We start from the raw sequence: 24,035 nt of genomic DNA on the forward strand, positions 1-24,035 counted from the left end.
AAGTCTGTGAAGCAACTGACATGTTCCCTATAGATAGATGAGGAGATGGGGAATTATCTTTCACCTCAGAAACAGTTTCTACTGGCTTCCATTTAAATGAAGGGTTATTCTGCAGAGGCTGAGAAGCTTGCAGAGACCCAGGCAGCTCTACTGATTAGACAGGATTGGTGTAATCAATTCTAGAGAGACCGTCAGCCCTGACATGGCAGAATTCACATACGCAGAGGCAGAATTCAAAGAAATATCACCTGATTGAGCCAGCAATGAACAGGAACAAACTCATTGCTGCAAAATGGCCATGGGAGATTGTATACAAACTATGGCTGAGGCAGAGAGCTGAGGAGAACGTGGACCTGAGAATGGAAGCATTTTCCTTTGAGTCGGAGCATGAGCAGACTGCTGAACAATGACCCAATGCTGCTCTGCGCTTCCCACAGTGAGAGCAGCATTTTATCACCTCTGCCGCCATTGTAACAAAAATGAAAGCAAAACTGCAAGGTCCCCTGAAAGAAAGATAAAACAAAGGACACTCACCCAAGGCTGAAAATGAAGGAAGACACTTCTCTGACAAGAGCTGCCACAACCCCCTCCAACTGCAGACTGAACTGCTAACAGTGCCTGTCCCTCATAATTTTTTAAAAATGTAGTTCTGTGAGGAAGAAAATGGAGGAATGGCAGGAGGGGGTGGGATGGAGCAGGGTAAGGGACCTGGCACCACCAGGAGTGACCCCCAAAGCTAGCACCACTCAGCCAGTTCACCCCATACCTCTATTGAACCAGGAAACCCAGACCAGGGGCTTCTGAGAGACCATCCACCACCTGCTGGAAATACAGATATACTACTGATCGAGGAGCATACCATCCTATGTGACAACGTTCAGTTTAGTGCTCTCTACCTCCACCTACTGGTAGATCACAACCCATAGATCTCTGACTTCATCTACTGCAGATGACAAAGAATTACTCATCTGCTGGAGACTGTGTGTGTGTGTGGGGGGGGGGGGGGGGGGGGGGGGGCACCTGCTAATGTGTTATGCCAGTGCTGAAGTGTGAACAACGTTGCTCCTGATCTGTTTCACAGAATGATGATACAGGGTATTTAAGTTGCTCAGATGGAGCTGTACCAGAGAGGACAAGAAACTTTCAGTATTAGTACACTGATGCACCAGGAGCCAATGTACTGGTGTCCACTCTTCACTAGGCTAGTCCTCCATTCTACCCCATATTCTAAGCATACTAAAAATGTAGCACCACCAAATATAAAACACGCAGTATGGACTGGGGAAACACTATGATTTATTCTGTAAGTACATAGCATGTCACACTGCACATCAATACTTCAGGGGGCATTAAAATGTCTGAAGAGCAGGAAATACTCACTTGAGTTGAATGTTGGAAGGCATTGAGAAAAAACACCATAGTTAGGCAGGACTGTTAATGGTTTTAAACATTACTGGACACAGGACAAGACCTAAATCATGCGCTCACATTTCTCATAACAATGGTGGTGGTTAGTGTCACACTAAAATAAAAATAATTCTGTACAGTATATTTGGTCATGTGCTATTTACAGATTTTACAAAAAAAAAAAAAAACCACACACACACTTCTTGAAGTTTTCTCTCTAAATCTGGTCAGCAGAGTGACTCGCAAAACATATCAATTATTAGTGCCCCACATGACATGTTAAGACATCCAGCTTCCAAATTGGTAGCACACAGCAATGCAAGCATACACTCCACCTATTTCTCTCTATGCAGATGAAGGAAAACCGCTAAGGAACTTTGGTGATAAAATCATTTAAGACATTGATTTTTCTCTATCCATTAAAATGTTTTATTTTTTTTTTTAATCTAGAATGTGAAATAGCCACTGAAGTGGCCAACACTGGCAAACAAGGTCTGGTACAATAAAATACAACAGACATTTTAAATAAATAACCTTAAAATCTGAGGTGGTAGAAAAGAAAGATGGGAGGGGCTGAAAACTATTTTTCTGCACAAGCAAGAATGGCATACCTCGAAGACTGGTGTAAACAAGACAGTTCAAAAACAGAAGAGGGAAAAAAAAAAGGGGGTAAAGGAAAAAAACAAAACAAAACAACAAACGAGACAGCAATTCAATCCAATACCCATGCAGAAAAACATTTCATGCTTTTAGTTTTGTGAAAAATTCATTCCCTGTCAATTTTTTTTTTTTTTTTACTATGTCCATTGGTTCATTTTTTTTATTTTTACAAGGATGAACACACTATGAAACAGAACACTGTACATGCTTTTTCATCTACAAAAAAATATTTGCATAAAATAGTGTTAGTTCTCTGTACATGTCAATGGACATTAAGTGTATAAAAAAGGAAAAAAAAAATTGTCCCCACTGGAGTAAAAAAAAAAAAAAAAAAAAAATCTAGAGTATGAAACTTCCTTCACCAGTAAGATGTTCATGTGAAAATTCAGCAGAAAGACAGTTGCTTTAAACAATTAAAAAAAAATTGGTTAAGTTAAACATCTTATGTAAAACTAGGTCAGTCAAGACCAGAACATCTCTGTAATATTAGTGTCTGTACTATAAAGCCAGATAATCAGTGGCATGGTAATGCACACAAAGGGCCAGGAAATCCCTTCCAAACATGCGGAGAATGCGCAGGATTTGGCAGCAGGCTTTTCACACTCTTTACCAGGTTCCAGGTAGTTACGTGCGATGAATTTAAGGGTCTCATCCAGCAAAATAACAGGTATTGAGATTTTCAGCACCATGAGCCACTGTATCAAGTTTAGAGGAGTGATCTGGAAGATGAGCTGAGAGGTAGGAAACAGAGGTTTAGTTTTATAAAATCACATTTATTTTAATTGAAAAAATATGTTTATATATCCAACTCTGTATGAAGACCATTCCACACAGTTTACAATAAACACCCATAAAATCAGACATGAGGTATCAAACCTAAGTCCCAAGTTAAAAAAAACAAAAACAAACCGCATCCCTTATATGAAACCACTTAAAAAGCAGTGATTAATCATAAGCACTTTCAGCTTCCTTCTAAATCCATTAAAACTCCATTCTGACTTGACCTCATTTCACAGCAGAGGCCAGCTACAGATGCTGCCAGGGATTATACTGCAGCTGATTTTGCAACACTTGAAGAGCACACTAGTAACAAACGGACAGACTGCGCGTAAAGAATTTTTCATGGAATACTGAGTGTAAACTCTTTAGATAACTGGAGTCTGAATCATGCAAAACCGTGCACATTAAAAGTGAGTTCTAACGCAACACAAGATAGATAATTTCAGTAGATGGGTATTTTTATTTATTTATTGCATTTGTATCCCACATTTTCCCACCTATTTGCAGGCTCAATGTGGCTTACATAGTTTTGTTATTACATTGTCATTCCAGGCTATCAGATATAGTTATTGGTAAGGTGCAGAGATTACCTAAGGGAAGTAAGAAGGAAATGATTAGGGGATAAGTATAGAAGGTGGAGAGTTGCGACTTAGGAGACCATTTAACAATGCCAATACATATGTAAAATACCATGTCAATGCAGTTTAGTGTGAAAGCTCCTGAGGCAGATCAAGAGGTAGAGTGACAACTGCTCCCTCTTCAACCTGCAACTCACTAAATACATTTGGGGATTATTCATTATTTCCTGGTTCTGGCATATCAGTGGGAGATAAAAACTTTGAGGATTTTCCACATGCAAAGGCTATACTAGTAGTATAAAATTGCCCCAGTGTATCTGTGTATAAGTACATGTACCAAGAAGAGGGTGTGCAGGCAATCTTGGGGGCTTAGCTAGGGCACAGCAGGAGCAAGAGAATATGCACACTTATTTGTGCACTACTGGTGCTGGATCAAGGTGCCTATTTTATAAAAAGGCACACAGGCTTCAAAATAGGCATCGTTTTGGACTTAAAAAGGCAATATCAATGCCTATCACATAGATGTCTAGTAATAAAATCAGGCTGAATGTGCAAATAAAGATGTCAAGTCATTCACTTACCGGTAATGGCTCTACATAGAGGATAAGGAAATGGAGCGACATGGATAAGCAAATAGAGCCCAAGAGCCATATGTTCTCCCATGGTGGCATCCGCAGAAGGGACTGGTTTTCTGACAAACTGAAAGGGAAAGTGTTCAGTTTTTAAATTATTTTGTGATAAATTAGGGTCCCAACCCAATTCTTTTTTTCACGCCTTCTGGGAGTGTGAGGTGGCTAGTAAATTTGGGGCCCAACTTGCTAAGATACCTGGAGCAGAAATTAAAACTCAATGGTGCCCAGTTCTGTAGTTATCCTGCTGGATAAATATGAGGTGGGGGGGGGGGGGGGGGGGGGGGCAGCGGAGATTTCTCTGAAAGACAGCACTCCTGGGCAGGAAGGCAATTCTTAAGGTATGGACCACTTCTGCTCCCCTATCCTATTGGGGTTGGCGGAATTTGCTACTCCAACTTATGTTACGGGAACGTAGACTGATAGGCACGTCTCCTAGGTGCAAAAAAGAGTTGTCGTCTATTTGGGAACCTTATATTTTTTTCACTGTCTCCTAGGTCACGTAGTTTTATATTAAATTGTTTGTAGAATGTTTACGGGTCTCATTCTTGGCCTAGGTGTCCCAGGGAAATATTTTTTGTTTCCCCTGGAGGAGGTGGATTTTCATCTATCATTTATGGTTTGATATTGTGGTTTCTCGTGGAGGGGGAGCTATAGGAGTCCAGGCGGCTGCCCCTAAACTAGATGTATCTTAGTGTATTATACTGATTAACTTCCTCAAGGGTGGGTTTTTTTTTTTTTTTGTCAGTCTTGAGTGGGGTTTGGTATGGACAGGAGGGGTTTAGAGGTTCTATAACAGACTGTTCTTGGATTTCTCTCCTCGCCATGTATTTGGTTGGGGAACAGAGGATGGGGGATGTTAGCGTAGGGAGGAAGGGGTTGTAATTCATGAAATTGGTGGTGGTGGCAATTTGTATTGTACACTGTTCTACTCCATTGGTTTCTGCATTTATTTCCACGGTAATATTGTCTGTATTATTAACAGATTGTACGAGCGCATGTCACCAATAAAAATTATTGAAACAAAATAGTTTTGTGATTTACTGATGCTCTCTTGAACATATAAACTCAGCATGACATGTAACCCTTTAAATACATTTCAAAACAAGACCATGAGCAACTACCACTTCAACTGTGCTTGGTTCAGAAACCTTGCTTTGGATTTTATTTTATTTTTTTACCAATGCTAAAATGATAAAACAATTAGGACTAGCTGGGGGACTGAAGTAGCCTTCTCTCAGCAATACATTGTTAAGTCTGAATGGCTTTATACTGAGGAGACTGGCTTCATTCTCAGTAGAAGTCAAGAGTGGCTTAGAGTAAAAGGCTGCAGACTGGAAAGCTGATGTCTGAATCCTGCTTCACTCACTGGCACTTTTTGTGACTTTAGGCAAATCACTCCACCCTCCACTGTCACAGGCACAAACCTAGATAGTGTCTTCCCTGGAAGGCTACTACTACTAATTTCTAAAATGCTATTAACCTAGCTACCTAGAATGCAATGTTATATTTTTCAATGATTCTTAACATCTTAATACAGTTTAGAACATTATCAATAAAAACTACCCTAAAAAGGGAATCTGGCTATATCTAGTTAGCAACTGTATTGGTCCTGGAGAAAAGTGGATTACTTCCAGGCTATGATAACTTTTTGATCAACCTAAGAATTATTTGATGTTTTGAGACTATATAGGTTCTTCTAACAAAAGTTGTCTCTGAAGGTAAAGATTTTCAAGGCTGTCCATCCCATCCCACTGTAATTTTACCAACCTGTTAAGAGCATTACACATCTCTATCGTAACCAAGACTGATAGAGCCATTGTCATTGGATATGGGGATTCAAAGACCTCACACTCCACACCGGAAAAGTCTGGATTATCCTCTTTGCACTGTAGGAAATGGCTCTGCAATGAAACAAAAACATCTGGTAATATTTGGAGAGAAAAACAAACTTCAATAACAGCATCAAGCAGCACATGCATAACAAAGCTGAAAAGCCAGCTTCAATGAAAACGTGGAAGATGTTTTCCTCCTCCATACTAACTATTGCTTCTTATATGAAAAAAGGTTCCATGCAGATCTAACAGTCCACTTTTCAGGACATGCCTGCGCAGTAGGTGGATCTTTTAAGAAAATGTTAATGTAACTTATTATTCTTGATGGTTAGTTGACGATCATGTGTAATATTTCTGGAGTTGGTCCCGTTTACTCTTTTGTGAGCCACACTGAACTTTTGTGGTAAGTGTGGGATACAGGTGTTATGTATTATTATTACCTTCTGCTCTACCTCTCCCCAAACAAACAAAAAAGGTTTCCCCCTGAAAATCTGGTATAGCTTGAACATCAAACAAAACTAGTTACTGGGGATGAGATGCAGTGTGATCTCATAAGCTTACTTTTCTTCATTTGGAAAGAAAAAAAAATTACATTTTCATATTGGAAATTTGCCAGATGGCACTTAGATTTTCAAACAATAACTTAAAAGCAAGCATAAGGATTCATAGCTATTTACAAGTGGTTAACGCTAAGCTCTATGTTGCTTGAAAATTAGAAGAAGATTAGCACTCACAGTATCAGGTTATACACATTTAATAAAATGAAATGGATCAGTACCAGCTGATAATAGGTAACCCTTGGACCATCCTCTGCAGCAATGAACCACCAGGCAGCAGCACCCACTGTAGCAGCTCCAACATAACCTGAAAAAACAAATTCTTTAAATTATTTTGTAGGAAAGACAAATGTCTAATTTTTGTCTATCCATTGTTAATATACATTTTACTATATTTCTAGGAACCAAAAGGACCATTATGACCATCTACTCAAAGGACAGCTCTCTTCCTTTTCAGTTTGTTTTGGAATAGGGCTATAGGAGAAGAACTGTAAAAATTGTGAAAATAACTGATTATGGGCTGTAACATCCTACAGAATGCAAAATTGACAGCATTCATAATTACCCAGAAACTGATTCAATTGCTAGTTCAAAAAAATATGAATAGCATTCTTGTCTGAAGTGCAGATCATTATTCTACCTCATGTTTAAACAGAAATCATTTTGAGCCCTTGTAAGCTGTTCTGTCCCACTGTGTGTCACAGAATGCTTCTGCAGACAGGAGCCCCCTGGTTCTTCATGCGCAGCCTCTGCTGGTTATAAACTTAAAATTTCCTAGGAACATGTCAAAACCCCAATAAAATACCATTAATTCTAGAAAGCCATTTAAACTATAAAAACAGCCCCTAAAAACAGCGACAATCTTATGGCCACTGCAGTGTTTAGGAGCTCTGGTATGTCAGACTTTCGTCAGCTCAATGCATTCCAGAATAGACCACAGCTGCATCACCAACAGCTGTTAAGTAAGTCATATGATGTGCCAGGATCATAACTGCATGCATACATTTTCAATACCTTAAAAAAAAAAAAAAATATCCCTTCTATACTGTAAAGTACATGAGAAGCATCAGAGGACAAAATCTTGCGCTCCTATAATAAGTTACTTTCTGTAGACAGCAGAAGGGAACTGCTCTTCCACAGAGGTTTCCTTAATTCCAGATCATAAGTCATTAGGCAATGCTCAGGGAGGTGGAAGGGATCATACTCCACAATCCTGCTGTCTACAGAAGACACCTGTGGTGGGTGATCAACATTCTTTTTTTTCTGTTGACAAGCAGGATTTATCGGGAACACATGGGTGACAAGCTTAAGGCTGATCAAACTGTTTGTACCTTTTTGCAATTTTGAGAGCAGCCCAAACTGGCAGAATGTGAGAGTTGTTAGTCCAAGAGAGACAGATTAGTCAGGCTGTTCTGGCCAAAAGCACTATTTCTGAAGCTTGGTCCAGGCAGTAATGTGAAGTCACTTGGGGTACTGCACTCCCAAACACCTAACTCCGAGCTGCCTCTATCTGTGGAACTACTTTTCTTATGTCTGCAATGAGCTGATCCCACTTAAGCTTCTACCTTCTCTCCACTGATACAGCTCATGAAACTACAGGGTTCCTTTGTGCTTATTAACATGTAACTGTGAGTAATCATCTATGTTATTCAATAAAGGAACTTCAGAAAAGAAGAGATTTAGGTGTGTTGATGTGCTAGGGGTTTATACTTCAAGATATTGAGACTTATAGCTAAATAACTCTTAAGAAACAGCTATACAAGTCTCGAGTGGAGGAGTGGCCTAGTGGTTAGGGTGGTGGACTTTGGTCCTGGGGAACTGAGGAACTGAGTTTGATTCCCACTTCAGGCACAGGCAGCTCCTTGTGACTCTGGGCAAGTCACTTAATCCTCCATTGCCCCATGTAAGCCGCATTGAGCCTGCCATGAGTGGGAAAGCGCAGGGTACAAATGTAACAAAAATAAAATAGATACTAGTGGAGATTCTACATGGAATGTTGCTACTATTGGAGATTCTACATGGAATGTTGCTATTCCACTAGCAACATTCCATGTAGAAGGCTGCGCAGGCTTCTGTTTCTGTGAGTCTGACGTCCTGCACGTACGTGCAGGACACAGAAGCAGAAGCCTGCGCGGCCACATTGGTGATCCATGTAGAATCTCAAATACTAGCAACAGTGGAGGAGTGGCCTAGTGGTTAGGGTGGTGGACTTTGGTCCTGGGGAACTGAGGAACTGAGTTTGATTCCCACTGCAGCACAGGCAGCTCCTTGTGACTCTGGGCAAGTCACTTAACTCTCCATTGCCCCATGTAAGCCGCATTGAGCCTGCCATGAGTGGGAAAGCGCGGGGTACAAATGTAACAAAATAAAAATAAGTACAGAGTGAAGACCATGTTGCTACTTTGTAGATGGATACAAGTGATTCAGACTAATAGGGCTACACACAAGAATGCATTTATGGCTCAGAGCTCGAAGGGCTCTCTCACATGGGTTTTTATATGGTTTTGGAAAAAGGGTAGTAAGAACATTTTCTTCACTTATGTGGAAAGACACAACCAGCTTTTGATAAGGATTTAGGGTGGGTTCTGAGAACAACCTTCTTCCCAATGCTTGAAGCTCACTCACCCTTCTAGTTTAGGTTACTGCAACAAAAAAAAAGTACATTCTGAGTAATGAAGTTCAGGGAAGAAATCTGATGACTGAAAGGGTGGTTTCATTAATGAAGCTAGCACTGTTAAGGCTGCAAGAACAGGAGGTTTCTGCAGTGGAGGCTTCACATGGAGAAGCCCCTTCATGAAATTTGAGATCACAGTAGAGTGGGAAGGTGGAGGATTATCCACTATGGCATGGTAGAACACTAAGGTACAACTCAGAGTCCGTCTGAAGGCAGCATCAATACAGATGATACAAGTACAGTAAGACTGTAGCCAGTGGACACATTATGGGATTGTGTCCATTAATGAAATAAACCTTTCCTCTTGAAAGAGTAAATGCATCTAGTTGATGGCCTCCTAGCAGCAAAAAAATGTCACGAATGGGTTGAGGCACACAGGTGAGACTAGTGATTGCTCAATTTCCGATTCAAGAGGGCCAGAGACATCAAGGTCAGATGAAGGTGCTCCTCTTGCTGAGTTATCAAATGTTGGAAACTGATGGCCTGTGGAGGTAAAAATGCCAGACACAAAGTCAAAACCAGTTCTGCTAAAGCCAGTAGGGTTTGAAATGAGTGGTACTGGGGAGCACACATGGAGGAAGGACCAAAGTCATGAACTGACAATGCATACTAGGCTAGGTGCAGGAACCCTGAGAGAAGCAGAGTGAAAGTTTGGCATTCTCACTAAAGGTGAATAGGTCAATCTGAGGTGTTACCCATTCTTGAAAGATGGAATTCATCAGTACCACTTGTGGAGTTCCAAGGACGCTGCTGAGCTTGTTTGCTATTTGGTTCTGTACTCTGGGGATGTAAACTGCTTGAATCTGAATGCAGATTAACTATAGTATAATCCTGAATTCTTGCTTGATGCCATGGTCAACCAAGTGGCAGTGTTCTGTGTGTCGTAACACCAACAAATTCTGAATAATGTGGAGGAATTCCCTGAGGGTATAGTAGATTGCGCTGAGCTTCAATAGTATTAATGTGAGTTCCCCAGCTCAGTGTCGATGTATCTTTAAGTTAGAACTGACCAATACTGGTTGATATGAAAAGGATCTCCTGCAGATTGTTCTTGGGAGCAAGGTGTCCAAATGAGTTAGTTTTGTGCAAATCATGACAGCAATGAACCTCACTTCATACTCCATATACCCTCTCAAATTTACTGAAGCAGCTTGCCTTAGTACTTGCATCATACTAAGAGCGCTTCCTTTTGGTGTTCATAATATGAATTACGCAACCTATCCAAAAGTGACTGAATATTCCTTTAATGAGGCCTGTAGCACCCAGTAAATGGTTTTCTTGGTCTCTGACTGCACTTGGTATTTAAGGATCTTCTCCCTCCTCACCTGATTCACAGAATAGTCACTTGGAACAGACACTTCTATAAATCAATGCTGTTCTGGTGTTTTTCTCCTTTACCACTGTATATGGTTTCCTTACAGTCAGATTTTTAGTCAGTCAGAATATGTCCCAGGTAATAACTTCTTCATTCTCAATAATTTTATTTGGATTGTGATACCCATGCTTTTCCAGTACAGCAATATTATAATGTTTATGAAGTTTCCAATGGATGAGACATACCACCTTGTTGTGCCTTTCCCTATAGAAAGTTTGTCATCAGAACTTCACAACCAGCCGTGAGCAAGTAAATCGATTCCAGTCCAGTTTACAGATGTCTGTTGTACTACTATTTTTTTTTCTATGCTTGCTATGTACCACCTTGTCCTTAATTCGCTTTTTAACCATTCATGTGTCTGGTTTTGATTAAGAAATGGTTCTTGGAGCTACACTTTACGTTTCACACTATTTTGCCATTTTTTGCTGATCCAATTCTTTGAATATTTTTTTTTTCTTTTCTGCAAATTCTGTTGCTCTCTTCTTTGGTGGAATCACTCATTTTTTTCTACTCATCTGAACATCTGTAAGTTTAATGATGCAGTCACCTGACTCAGTCCTGCTTCTTGATAGAAAAGTAGTATATCCTGCATCATCACTTGTTAATTTATTAGGAATGTACACAAGCATGAAAAGTTCAGTTTTTGGTCCCCCCCCCATCCCCAATCCTTGGGTGTTTTTTTTTCAAAAATTAGGTTACACATTGTTTTTAGCGCATGCTAAATTGATTTAGCAGCACCAAACGGGATTATACTTAGCTGTATCTAATATGGTAAAGGACAGTCCTAGACCAACCTGATACACTGACTGTAAGAGAATTTGACATTGTATATATTAGTTACTTCCCCAGCACAAAAACGCAGGAAGTTACTATAATTAATGGCTCACAAGTTACAATTCTTAGATATTGACAATTACTAATTGCTGTGTGAACTCAAGCACTATAGAATCCAGTAGAAGTAGTTAAAAGTTAAATGCTGCACTATTAGTCAAATAAAGTCACGTTGCATGGAATAATGAATTACAACATTCATTCACTGTACAAAGTCACTGATTTCTCTAGCTTTGACATCCCTGATATTCAATCATTCTAATTACATGCATTCCCCTGTTCACCCTCTCAAACCTACCTCATTCTATAAGGAGGCAGACTGAACTTTCCTGTTACATATCCAGAGATATGCATACGTGGCAAAGAGTGACTCAAAGATTTGTTGAATGCCCATTGGAAGCTCCTTGATATATGACCTGCCACCCACTCTCTCTCTCTTTTTTAAAGTAAATAAATCAAACCTAAAGGACACTCCTATAATCAAAATGGCTCCAGTATGAAAAGAAGCTCAAAACGTTTATTTTACTCACATCCAATGGCTAAGTAGCGGAAGAAGAGCCATCCGCTGATAAGTGGTTCTTTGGGATTGCGGGGTGGTTTGTTCATGATGTCCAGATCAGGTGGATTAAAACCCAGAGCAGTGGCAGGAAGGCCATCAGTTACAAGATTCACCCAAAGAAGCTGAACAGGAATCAAAGCCTCAGGGAAACCAAGAGCAGCTGTCAAAAAAATACTGAACAGAAGAGAAACATGGGATTAATGTTACACTGCTATAGAAGACTCACCTTTTACAGTATCTCTTGTGATGGAAGTTGGAAGAACAAAAACAAGACCCTTCAAAAATCATACACATAGAAATGTTCTTGACAAAAGCTGACCTGGCCCATGCTTCACTATAAAATTAGTACTGTAGAGGCTTATGCATTATGTGCCCCAGATAGATTATCAAGCCATGGCCTGCAGAGGAGATCACTATCAACAAAGGAGTGGGGTAGGGGATAGCCAGGTCCCAGAAATGAGTTTACTTCAAAATAAGAATCCATCTTTACAGACCAGCTAAAACATTCTATGTGTTTTGAAAATGTTATGCTCTGTCCACCCAAGGAATCAATGCAATAATGGGTTTTATCCATTACAATAGACTGAATTTGACTTTGGTATGAGTAATTTACTTTGTCCTGTTGTATGACTTTTTTTTTTTTTTTTTTTAAATAAGTGTAATCCACTTTGACATTTGGGGGGGAGGGGCATATCGAGTGTTCATTTCAAGCAATTACAAGTTTATTTCTTTCAAAGTAATCTGTGTAAGGGTCCTCAAGTATGCTGGGCTGCATAGTCTAAGACTGATTCACACAGTCCCTCACAGCTTTAAGTTATTCTTGCAGTTTTACATTCATGGTGTGAAAACGAGGAAGAACAATCGTTCTGGACTGGTGACATAGTAAAGGCTGCTCTTAAAAATTCCAAGCAGAAAACCACTGTAAATAAAGGTCAACCCTTTGTTTTTTTTTTGTATTAAATATATCTAACCGGCTTTCAAATTTCAACTCCCTTCCTCACATCCAAACAAAAAAGATTCTGAGTATACATTATCTCCAGCAGGACATGCAATTTATATTTTGTTGTACTGTACATTTTGGTTTGATATATGTAATTAATAAGCAATTTATAATGTAATGTGGGTAGAAGTGTCTCTCTTCAATTATGTGATACAGCTTGCCACTTCACAAGTAGGGGAGGAGGTAGGTCCATATTAATAAAGGATGCACACTGTGTACATGTTCTCTTGTACTGCCTTTTTTTGTTGTTGTTGTTACTAGGATGCAAACTATTTGGGGTTCCCTGTCTTATCTTCAAGGCTCTTAAATGAAATTGTCCAGAGTATCTGAAGAACAGGATTCCTATACACCTCCAAAGCCACTGAGGTCCTCCCAAGCATCCCTAACCATACCCTCTCCAGAAGGACATCACACAATGTGATACCTACCAGTCAACCTTCTCTACAGTAGCCCCCACCATACTCCCTGAAAGTCTTGGGTTGAGCAAAGCCTATCTCTACTTCAAGAAGCAGGTGAAAGCTTGGCTCTTCTCCCAAGTCTTTAATGGAAGGTAAAATTATGTATCATACCTGATAATTTTCTTTCCATTAATCATAGCTGATCAATCCATAGACTGGTGGGTTGTGTCCATCTACCAGCAGGTGGAGATAGAGAGCAATCCTTTTGCCTCCCTATATGTGGTCATGTGCTGCCGGAAACTCCTCAGTATGTCGATATCCAAGCTCCATCCGCAGGACTCAGCACTTAGAGAATTACACCCACAAAGGGACACTCTGCCCAGCTCACCACCGCCGAAACGGGGGAGGGGAATTAACCCAGCTCATCCCCACACAAGTGGGGGAGGGGAATCCGTCCAGCTCATCCCCGCGGAGCGGGGGAGGGACACCACACCCGCCGATGCGGGGGGATCTGGCTTATCCTGCAACCGCAACTGCGGGAGGAGCTGACTGACCCTAACACCGCCGAAGCGGGAGGGGTACAAAGCTGCCCTACTGCCGCACGAAGCGGGAGGGAGCGCCGGCAGAATTTAAGTCTCAATCCAGCCCCGTAAAACGGAGGGGAGAGGAATGCAGCAGCTCACTGTAACACAAATTCGTCTCAACTCTTGAAGAATCCATTGAAAAACTTGAACACGAAGTCCTCCTGAACAGGAACTGAAGACTAAACTTTAACCTGAAATGCAACCAGAATATAACCAATACAGATATCTGGGAGGGACTATGGATTGATCAGCTATGATTAATGGAAAGAAAATTATCAGGTATGATACATAATTTTACCTTCCATATCATCATGCTGATCAATCCATAGACTGGTGGGATGTACCGAAGCAGTACTCACCCAGGGCGGGACAATGAAATCCCTGACCGCAACACTGAAGCTCCAAACCGGGCCTCCGCCCGAGCAGCCACAGTCAAGCGGTAATGCCTGGAGAAGGTATGGGCCGAAGCCCAAGTTGCCGCCTTGCAAATCTCTTCCAAGGAGACGGACCCGGCCTCTGCCATAAAGGCCGCCTGAGCTCTAGTGGAGTGAGCCTTCAGCTGGATAGGCGGCACCTTCCCCGCGGTCACATAAGCCGCTGCAATGGCTTCCTTGACCCATCTTGCCACTGTAGGCTTAGCAGCCTGCAGACCCTTACGCGGACCTGCAAACAGGACAAACAGATGATCCGATTTCCGGAAATCATTGGTCACTTCCAAGTATCTGATGATGACACGTCTCACATCCAGATATTTGAGAGCAGAGTATTCCTCTGGGTAGTCCTCCCTACGAAAGGAAGGGAGACAGAGCTGCTGATTCACATGGAAGCGAGAAACAATCTTGGGCAGGAAGGAAGGCACTGTGCGAATAGTCACTCCTGCCTCAGTGAACTGCAGAAAAGGCTCTCGACATGAGAGTGCCTGGAGCTCGGAAACTCTTCTGGCTGAAGTGATAGCCACCAAAAAGACTGCTTTCAACGTCAGGTCTTTCAGAGATGCCCTCGACAAGGGTTCAAAAGGCGGCTTCTGCAATGCTCTTAGCACCAGGTTGAGATTCCACGCAGGCACCACTGAGTGCAGAGGAAGGCGCAGGTGATTAACTCCCTTGAGAAAGCGCACCACATCTGGCTGCGAAGCCAGGGAAACACCCTTCAGGCGGCCCCTGAAGCAAGCCAGAGCCGCTACCTGGACTTTAAGGGAACTGAGCGACAGGCCTTTCTCCAGACCTTCTTGCAGGAACGCCAACACTGAAGAAATAGGAGCAGTGAAGGGAGAAAGTGAGCCTGCTTCACACCACGCTGCAAAGATACGCCAAACCCTGGCGTAAGCAGTAGAAGTAGAGCGCTTCCTCGCTCTCAGCATAGTGGCGATGACCTTGTCTGAGAAGCCCTTCTTTCTCAGACGCTGCCGCTCAATAGCCAGGCCGTAAGACCAAAGGGGGAGGGATCCTCCATCACCACGGGACCCTGATGTAACAGGCCCTGCTCCACTGGCAGCTGCAGAGGATCGTCGACTGAGAGCCTGATCAAGTCCGCATACCAGGGACGTCTGGGCCAATCCGGACCCACCAGGATTATCCGGCCCGGATGCTTTGCCACCCGGTCTAGCACCCTGCCCAGCATGGGCCAGGGCGGGAACACATAGAGAAGCTCTTGTGTCGGCCACTGTTGGAGAAGAGCATCTACTCCCAGGGATCGAGGGTCCCGTCCTCTGCTGAAAAAGCGCGGCACTTGGCCGATGACGCCATCAGATCTAGGCTCGGCTGGCCCCAGCGCTTCGTGATGTCCAAGAACGCCTGAGCAGATAGCTGCCACTCTCCGGGCTCCAAGGTATGGCGACTGAGAAAGTCCGCCTTGACATTCATGACTCCGGCAATGTGGGCCGCTGACAGCTGTTCCAGGTTCGCTTCCGCCCACTGGCATAGATTCATGGCCTCCTTGGCTAGAGGGGCGCTCTTGGTACCTCCCTGGCGGTTGACATAGGCCACAGCCGTGGCATTGTCCGACAGGACCCGTACTGGCTTCAACGCCAGTACCGGGATGAACTCCAAAAGCGCCAACCGAATGGCTCTGAGTTCCAGGAGGTTGATAGACCACTTTGCCTCTGCAGGAGACCAGAGCCCCTGCGCTGTCCTTCCCAAGCAGTGGGCTCCCCAGCCCGACAAAGAGGCGTCCGTCGTGACGACAATCCACTCCGGGGTCACCAGAGGCATTCCCGCAGACAACTTGTCTGTCTGCATCCACCAGCTCAGCGCCTTGCGCACTGCTGAGTCCAAGGGAAGGCGCACAGCATAATCCTCCGACATCGGAGTCCAGCGCTGCAGCAGAGAGTGTTGTAGTGGTCTCATATGAGCCCTGGCCCAGGGCACTACTTCCATCATGGCCGTCATAGAGCCCAACAGCTGCACATAGTCCCAAGCCCGAAGAGGAGAGGCTACTAGGAACTGGTCCACCTGAGCCTGAAGTTTGACAATCCGATTGTCTGGCAGGAACACTCTGCCCACTTGGGTGTCGAATCGAACTCCCAGATACTCCAGGCACTGAGTCGGGCGCAGCTGGCTCTTCTCCCAGTTGATGATCCATCCCAGGGAGCTCAAAGAGCAACTACCCGGTCCACAGCTTTGCCGCACTCTGCATAAGAGGGGGCTCGGATCAACCAGTCGTCCAGATAAGGATGGACTTGTACTCCTTCCTTTCGCAGGAAGGCCGCGATGACCACCATTACTTTGGAAAAGGTCCGCGGAGCAGTAGCCAACCCGAAAGGGAGGGCTCTGAACTGGAAGTGTCGTCCCAGGACTGCAACACGCAGAAAGCGTTGATGAGGAGGCCAGATGGGAATATGCAGGTACGCTTCCTTGATGTCCAAGGAAGCCAAGAACTCTCCTGCCTTCACTGCCGCTATAACAGAGCGGAGAGTCTCCATGCGAAAGTGCCGCACTTTCAAGGCCCGATTGACCCCTTTGAGGTCGAGGATAGGCCAGACAGAACCTCCTTTCTTTGGTACTACAAAGTAAATGGAGTAACGTCCCTTGCCAATCTGATTTTCTGGCACCGGAACGACCGCACCCAGGCGGATCAGGTTGTCCAAGGTCTGCTGCACTGCCACAGCTTTGACCGGAGACTTGCAGGGAGAGAGTACAAACCCGTCTCTTAAGGGTCGGCAGAACTCTAGCTTGTAGCCGTCTCTGATGACTTCCAGCACCCAAGCGTCTGAAGTTACTTTGGTCCACTCGCCCAGAAACGAGGACAGCCGTCCTCCAATCTGCACTGGGCCATGGACCAAGACCCCGTCATTGGGTACGAGACCCTGGGGGAGGACCGGAGGGCGTACCTCCGGGACGGCGGTCTCTGCGAAAGGAATGCTGCTTGGGGGAGAAGTTCCTTTTGAAGGAAGAGGGGGCAGAGGAGCCAGACTTGCCCGGGCGGTACCGACGGGCTTCTTGAAACCGTCCTCTGGAGATCCCGGGGCGAGCACTGGCCCGAGCCCTGACCTCTGGTAACCTCTTGCCCTTAGACGTGCCGAGATCGGTCACGATTTTGTCCAGCTCGACCCCAAAGAGCAGCTTGCCTTTAAAAGGCAACTTAGCCAGGCGGGACTTAGAGGTGTGGTCCGCAGACCAATGTTTCAGCCAAAGCCAGCGCCGCGCAGAGACTGTCTGAGCCATGCCTTTAGCCGAGGCTCTCAAGACATCATACAGTAAGTCTGCCAAATAAGCCAAGCCCGATTCCAGGGCCGGCCAGTCAGCCCTCAAGGAAGGATCCGAGGGGGAAGCCCACTGCACCAACGTCAGGCACGCCCTGGCCACATAGGAGCCGCAAACTGAGGCCTGCAAACTTAAGGCAGCCGCCTCGAAGGACGACCTTAAAGCCGCTTCCAATCTTCTGTCTTGGGCGTCCTTTAGTGCCGTGCCACCTTCCACCGGCAACGCCGTTTTCTTAGTCACCGCAGTGATTAAAGAATCCACGGTAGGCCAAACAAAGGCCTCACGCTCACTTTCAGGCAAAGGATAGAGGTGGGACATAGCCCTAGCCACTTTGAGGCTCGCTTCCGGGACATCCCATTGAGCCGAAATTAAGGTGTGCATGGCATCATGCACGTGGAAGGTTCTAGGCGGGCGCTTCGTCCCCAGCATAATGGCGGAGCCAACAGGGGCTGAGGGAGAGACGTCCTCCGGAGAGGAAATCTTCAAAATGCTCATGGCCTGCATTAACAGGTTGGGCAAATCCTCTGAGCGAAAGATCCGTGCTGCAGAGGGGTCATCCGCTCCATCCGAGCGGGAATCCGTCTCCTCCAAGGAATCCCCAAAGGACCGTTGGGAGAACTCAGATACGCTGCCCTCATCTACATCAGAGGAAACAGCGTCCTCTAAGGCCTGGGCATCCACCCGAGGGCGTTTACTTCCGGGGGCCTCAACCCCTTTATCGGACAAGGGAGAAGGAGCAGCGTTTTGCATAAGAAAGGCCTGATGCAGCAGCAAAATAAACTCGGGGGAGAAACCCCCCAGACTGTGCACTTCAGCAGCTTGGGCCACAGCCCTAGACGCACCCTCAACCGGCACTCACAAGAGCGGGGGAGAACCATGCTGCGCATCCAAGATGGCGTCCAGCGCGACACTCCGCGAAGGAGCCGCGCGGGAAGAACGGCGCTTAACTTTAGCCGCTTTTTTGCCGTCGCCCAAATCAAGGGCGGCCATGGCATGAACGTCTCCCAGCTCAAGGGCGGCCCAAGAAGAAGCCGTCTGAGCAGAGTGGCCGGCCAAGATGGCGGAGGCGAGCAGCGGGGGATGGGCGTTTATGGCGGGAAAAACCGCCGCACCGGAGGAAGACCCGGGACACTGACCGGCCTCCAAACTGACACCCAACAAGGGCGAATCAGATTTTAAAACCCCCGCATCCCCGTTAGAAGCGCACACGCGGTCCGGGGAGCGATTCTTCGCGCCCTCGCCCTCCGACGCCATAGGCCACGTGGAGATCAATCGGGGAACCCCCTGCCAGCTATAAAAAGGAAAAAATTACCTGAGGAGTTTCCGGCAGCACATGACCACATATAGGGAGGCAAAAGGATTGCTCTCTATCTCCACCTGCTGGTAGATGGACACAACCCACCAGTCTATGGATTGATCAGCATGATGATATGGAAGGAGCAATTAACTTGCTAGTCTCGCACATACAAGGATGAATTCCTCTCTGCACATACAGCTGCCAGACTTGCTTATCCACTCTTACCCCTGAGATTATATTCATGCACCTTTGACTTCATGTGCAACTTTCTTTAAATTAATCCCCTTATTTTCTAACTTCTGTCACACTTCTCCACATGTCCCACCTTCAATTACACCTTACACTGTATATCACAATGTTTTACTGCATACTGTATTGACATATTCTTGCTATACACCACCTTGGTGAATTTATTTCAAAGAGACAGTAAACAAAAAAATGAAAATAAAACATCTACTCGCTCCTAGCAATTAAATGCATGGGCCTATTATACACCCCTCATCTGTCATGTAACAAACACTGGCTAAGGCCACATCTGAATTGATGCAGACACCATTTTACCAGCTAAGCATGCATAAGCAGGTTTTAAGGTATAAATGGAAATTACTTATAGGTGAAAAGCATACAGGAAAATCAGACAAAATGATGAAAAAAGAAAAAACCCCATACCCCACCATTTCTTGTTTATTACAAGAGATTAAAAAAAAAACCCAAAAAACTAAACATTTATACAAAAATGTTTCACTCAAAGAATGGACTTCTCTCCTTCCTTAAACTTCTACAGTCTGATTAGAAAATACGATTCCCCCTACAAAACTGCTTTATTTAATATTTTAACAATGTTGGAAACATCCCTAACTGCCAAGGTGCAGAACCTGAAATTCCACTTTAATACCAGATAAAATGCAAACACTGAACAAATTTTCACTGAACATACCATACTACCTCTCCTACATTGGAAGATATGAGGTAACGAATGAACTGTTTCATGTTGTTGTAGATTGCACGCCCTTCTTCAACAGCAGCTACGATGGTTGAGAAGTTGTCATCGGCCAGTACCATTTCAGAGGCTGTTTTAGCCACAGCTGTGCCCGACCCCATAGCAATACCAATCTCGGACTTCTTCAATGCAGGGGCATCATTCACACCATCACCAGTCTACAACACAAATTCAAAGCTTAAACCATTGTTGCTATTTTCCATTTTTTCTCTTAAGTCTAAGTGATATGGGGTATGGCTAGAATAACTGGGGGCCTGTTCAAAGCTTATACTCTTGCTTCAGTACAAAAAAAAACAAAACAAAAGGGGTTGTTTTGACGGAAACATTTCCTCAAAACAACCCCTACTTATTAAGCTGCAAAGCTAGGCAGCTTCGTAAAGCAGTGGGTCATACTGCCAGCAAGAGTCTGCCCACTGGGAATGCAACAGTGCAAGTGATCATATACCCTCAATACCGAGAGAAGCTGAATTTTCACCCCAGGTAAAATGTTCATGTTTCATGTAGCTTAAGCACAGTTCTTTTGACAGGGCACAAAGGCCTAAAGTGCCTGAGACTACTACAAAGAAATACATTCAGATATACAGTTCAAACATAAACACACGTGCACATTATGTCCATCTGTTTTAAATATACTGGTCAACAGCACTGAAGTCTTACCTTTTTATCTATTTGCTTAGTCTTATTTTTCACTCATCTAGAAAACATACTAATTACCACAATGAATTTGCAGGTCTTAGAGACTCCTCTGCAGGTTACGTACCATTGCTGTGATCTCATCAAAAGATTGCAGAAACTCCACAATCTTAGACTTGTGTGATGGCTCCACACGGGCAAAGCAGCGAGCATTCATGCATGCATCTCTTTGAGCAGCTGGAGAGAGTTCATCAAATTCACGACCTGTGAAGGCCTTCTCAGAGACATCCTCATCTTCCCGGAAAATGCCAATCCGGCGGCAAATGGCCACGGCTGTTCCCTTGTTGTCACCAGTAATCATGATCACACGGATGCCAGCCAGCCTACACAACTTTACTGATGAAGCTACTTCAATTCTTGGTGGGTCTAACATACCAACACAACCTACAAAGGTCAAATTGGTCTGAATAAAAGAAAAAAAAAATTTCTAGTTGAGCCCAACATACCAATAATTTCCAAATCTTACTGTATAGTTTCCAAAAAATTCACTTTATGTAATTAGCTCATTCTAAGTTCTTTCAATATTAATGGAAAAATGTTAAAGACATTTGGTTTTGACAAGTTGAGAAAGAAATCATTGCTGCAGACCCTATACTCAAAAAGAATATACAATTTATACAGGTCTGACATTCACCGAAAGAGAAAATTACAACAGTCTAGCAATAAGAATAACATGGCATTTCAGTATAGCAGCTTGAACTCGACAGACAAGCTAGACAAAACACAAAAATGCAAGACTGCACAAGTGATTTGGCTGTTTTTCATCCACAAAGTAGGTGGCCTCAATTTCAAGGGTAATGGGGTAATCTGACTACTGTCTGAGGTTGGTCCCTGGTTTAAAAAAAAAAAAAAAAAAGATCCCCACATTTGACTTCCCAGCTCATCTTGCCACTGCTACCACTGGGAGGTAAATATAGTTAACACAAGTCCTCCACCTTGAGGAGGTACAATATGAAGTGAAGAGCACGTCACAATGCTACATTGTAAACTAGTCCCCTGAAGTTCACAATGACTACATACGAGATCTATGCAACGGAAAAAAGCAAATGCAAATATATCTTATACATATTCATTGCAGAAATCCTGAAAACCAGGCTGGGTTGTAGACCTAGAGGACTAGATTTGAGGATCCCCGCTATAAGCGATACTGAAGATTTTATCCAGTTATAGGCCATTACCAGTAAATCTGCTAAACTTTCCAAATGAAAGTCATCTGATTGCAAAAATGTCTTTTAATAAACTAACCTCATAAGTGACAAAATTTGCAGAGTCCTCAAGATTCATTTCTTCTTTTCTTGGTGGATTATCATGAGTGGCCAGAGCCAAACAACGTAAAGTATCTCTGCCAGTGCCCCACTCTCTGATAACAGTCAGTATTTTCTGCTTAATGCCCGGTGTCAAAGGTAATTTGCTGCTGCCAACACGGATGTGCGTACATCTATCAATCACACCTTCCGGAGCACCCTGCGATCAACACAGCAATTCAGTTTGAATCTTCTCATTGTGTGACTAATCACTCTGACTTTATAAAGAAAGGGGGTGGGGAGATTGGTTATACAAAGCTTAGAGCTATTAAGAAATATTACAACAGCCATACTTGCCTTAACAAACATTTTGTTCATGGAAGTACGACTTGGTTTATTTGGTGAGCAATACACAGACATAGACTTCCTGTCTCTTGAAAATTCTAATGTAAATTCCTTTTTCATTAGTTGTCTTATGACCTGTGAATGAAAATCAGAGATATTACATACTGGTCTAATACTGCCATATCAATAAAACACACTGCAACTTAGAATTAAGTAGATACCAACCGAGTTGCAGGCATTTGCACGTTCGATTCTGGAAAGTCCTTTAAGGTCAGTATCAAATACATTCATCTTCTCAACCAGACAGGTGAGGGCCGTCTCTGTAGCTTCTCCAACTTTCTCATACACTCCTTTAGCCTTTAATCAGGATGAGATGAAAAAAAAAAAGAAAAAAAATCCCTCAGTTCAAGAAACATTTTAAAATGACCAGCAATATTAAAGCACCATTTATGTTAGTGCACGTTTAGAAGGTAAGAAAAAAATTGCTTTCACTAGATGAGAACTCAGGAGTCTGCTCCCAGTAGTACAGGAAAACATTCAGCACAGTGTGCGAAAGGGCCATCTTGTATTTGACCAGTACCAAGGAACACAGAGAAGGGAGGAAAGGGAAATTCAAGTCTCAGAAATATGGTGGTAAACCATATGGTGTAGAAGTATAAGGCACTAAAAGAGCACTACATATTCATTAAAAGTACTTCGGAATCAAATCGAGTTGGCCCTGTTGAATCCAAACTCTAAATTGGCAAGTTAAGAGCTGATTATATAAAACATGCACATGTAATACTTATTTTGAAACAAGCCCTTAATTTTTAGTTATTTTACATAAGTACATAAGTAGTGCCATACTGGGAAAGACCAAAGGTCCATCTAGCCCAGCATCCTGTCACCGACAGTGGCCAATCCAGGTCAAGGGCACCTGGCACGCTCCCCAAACGTAAAAACATTCCAGACAAGTTATACCTAAAAATGCGGAATTTTTCCAAGTCCATTTAATAGCGGTCTATGGACTTGTCCTTTAGGAATCTATCTAACCCCTTTTTAAACTCCGTCAAGCTAACCGCCCGTACCACGTTCTCCGGCAACGAATTCCAGAGTCTAATTACACGTTGGGTGAAGAAAAATTTTCTCCGATTCGTTTTAAATTTACCACACTGTAGCTTCAACTCATGCCCTCTAGTCCTAGTATTTTTGGATAGCGTGAACAGTCGCTTCACATCCACCCGATCCATTCCACTCATTATTTTATACACTTCTATCATATCTCCCCTCAGCCGTCTCTTCTCCAAGCTGAAAAGCCCTAGCCTTCTCAGCCTCTCTTCATAGGAAAGTCGTCCCATCCCCACTATCATTTTCGTCGCCCTTCGCTGTACCTTTTCCAATTCTACTATATCTTTTTTGAGATTTTATAACATGATAACTGAAATAAAAGTGTGGGTCTACATTTAACTCCCTCTTAGCACTGAGGTTGTCTGACCTGTTATAACTGGGTAATACTGTTGCTCCTCTGATTTCAAAGCAAGCATACAGCAGTCTAGATACTGGAAATGGGCTTTTTGCCCCTTCACCCCAAAGGCTGCTGCATGCAAGTTTTTGAGGTTCCTTTGTTTCCATTCAAATTACAATGATTAGAGATTCACTTTTATGAAGCAGACATTTTGGCAATTAAAACAATTAGAACTAGTCAAAACTGCGTTTTGCTACTTACCTCATTGTAATCCAAAGAGGAGTCATTGCACAGTGCACAAATTGTGGCCAGTTCTATAAGGCCATCATATTGATGGCACTTAACCAGTTTGTCATCTTTATGCCTTCAAAAGAAAGAGGTAATATTAATTTCTAAACTTGTAGGCAGGTCCATGAAGTCTAACGATCTTGCAATCTATAATAG

At 43.5% G+C, this 24,035-nt stretch overlaps 1 protein-coding gene across 2 annotated transcripts in view; it reads right to left on the reverse strand.

The window, feature by feature from the left end:
- The window catches only part of ATP2A2 (ATPase sarcoplasmic/endoplasmic reticulum Ca2+ transporting 2), a 158,446-nt gene that overhangs the window by 37,303 nt on the left and 97,108 nt on the right, over window positions 1–24,035 (reverse strand). The window contains exons 10-20 of one of the 2 annotated variants that reach the window (XM_030220199.1): window positions 23,853–23,955; window positions 22,373–22,504; window positions 22,160–22,282; window positions 21,804–22,022; window positions 20,626–20,961; window positions 19,803–20,023; window positions 11,857–12,059; window positions 6,668–6,753; window positions 5,825–5,958; window positions 4,007–4,124; window positions 2,678–2,798 (exon numbers count right to left, since the gene is read on the reverse strand). In XM_030220199.1, coding sequence (XP_030076059.1) covers window positions 2,678–2,798; window positions 4,007–4,124; window positions 5,825–5,958; window positions 6,668–6,753; window positions 11,857–12,059; window positions 19,803–20,023; window positions 20,626–20,961; window positions 21,804–22,022; window positions 22,160–22,282; window positions 22,373–22,504; window positions 23,853–23,955 — 1,796 coding nt within the window. Of the gene's footprint in view, window positions 1–1,822; window positions 2,799–4,006; window positions 4,125–5,824; window positions 5,959–6,667; window positions 6,754–11,856; window positions 12,060–19,802; window positions 20,024–20,625; window positions 20,962–21,803; window positions 22,023–22,159; window positions 22,283–22,372; window positions 22,505–23,852; window positions 23,956–24,035 lie in introns of those variants that run through there. The other variant, XM_030220198.1, reaches the window with a different exon arrangement.

This window comes from Microcaecilia unicolor, chromosome 11 (assembly GCF_901765095.1).
Source record: "Microcaecilia unicolor chromosome 11, aMicUni1.1, whole genome shotgun sequence".
NCBI classification, from domain to species: domain Eukaryota; kingdom Metazoa; phylum Chordata; class Amphibia; order Gymnophiona; family Siphonopidae; genus Microcaecilia; species Microcaecilia unicolor.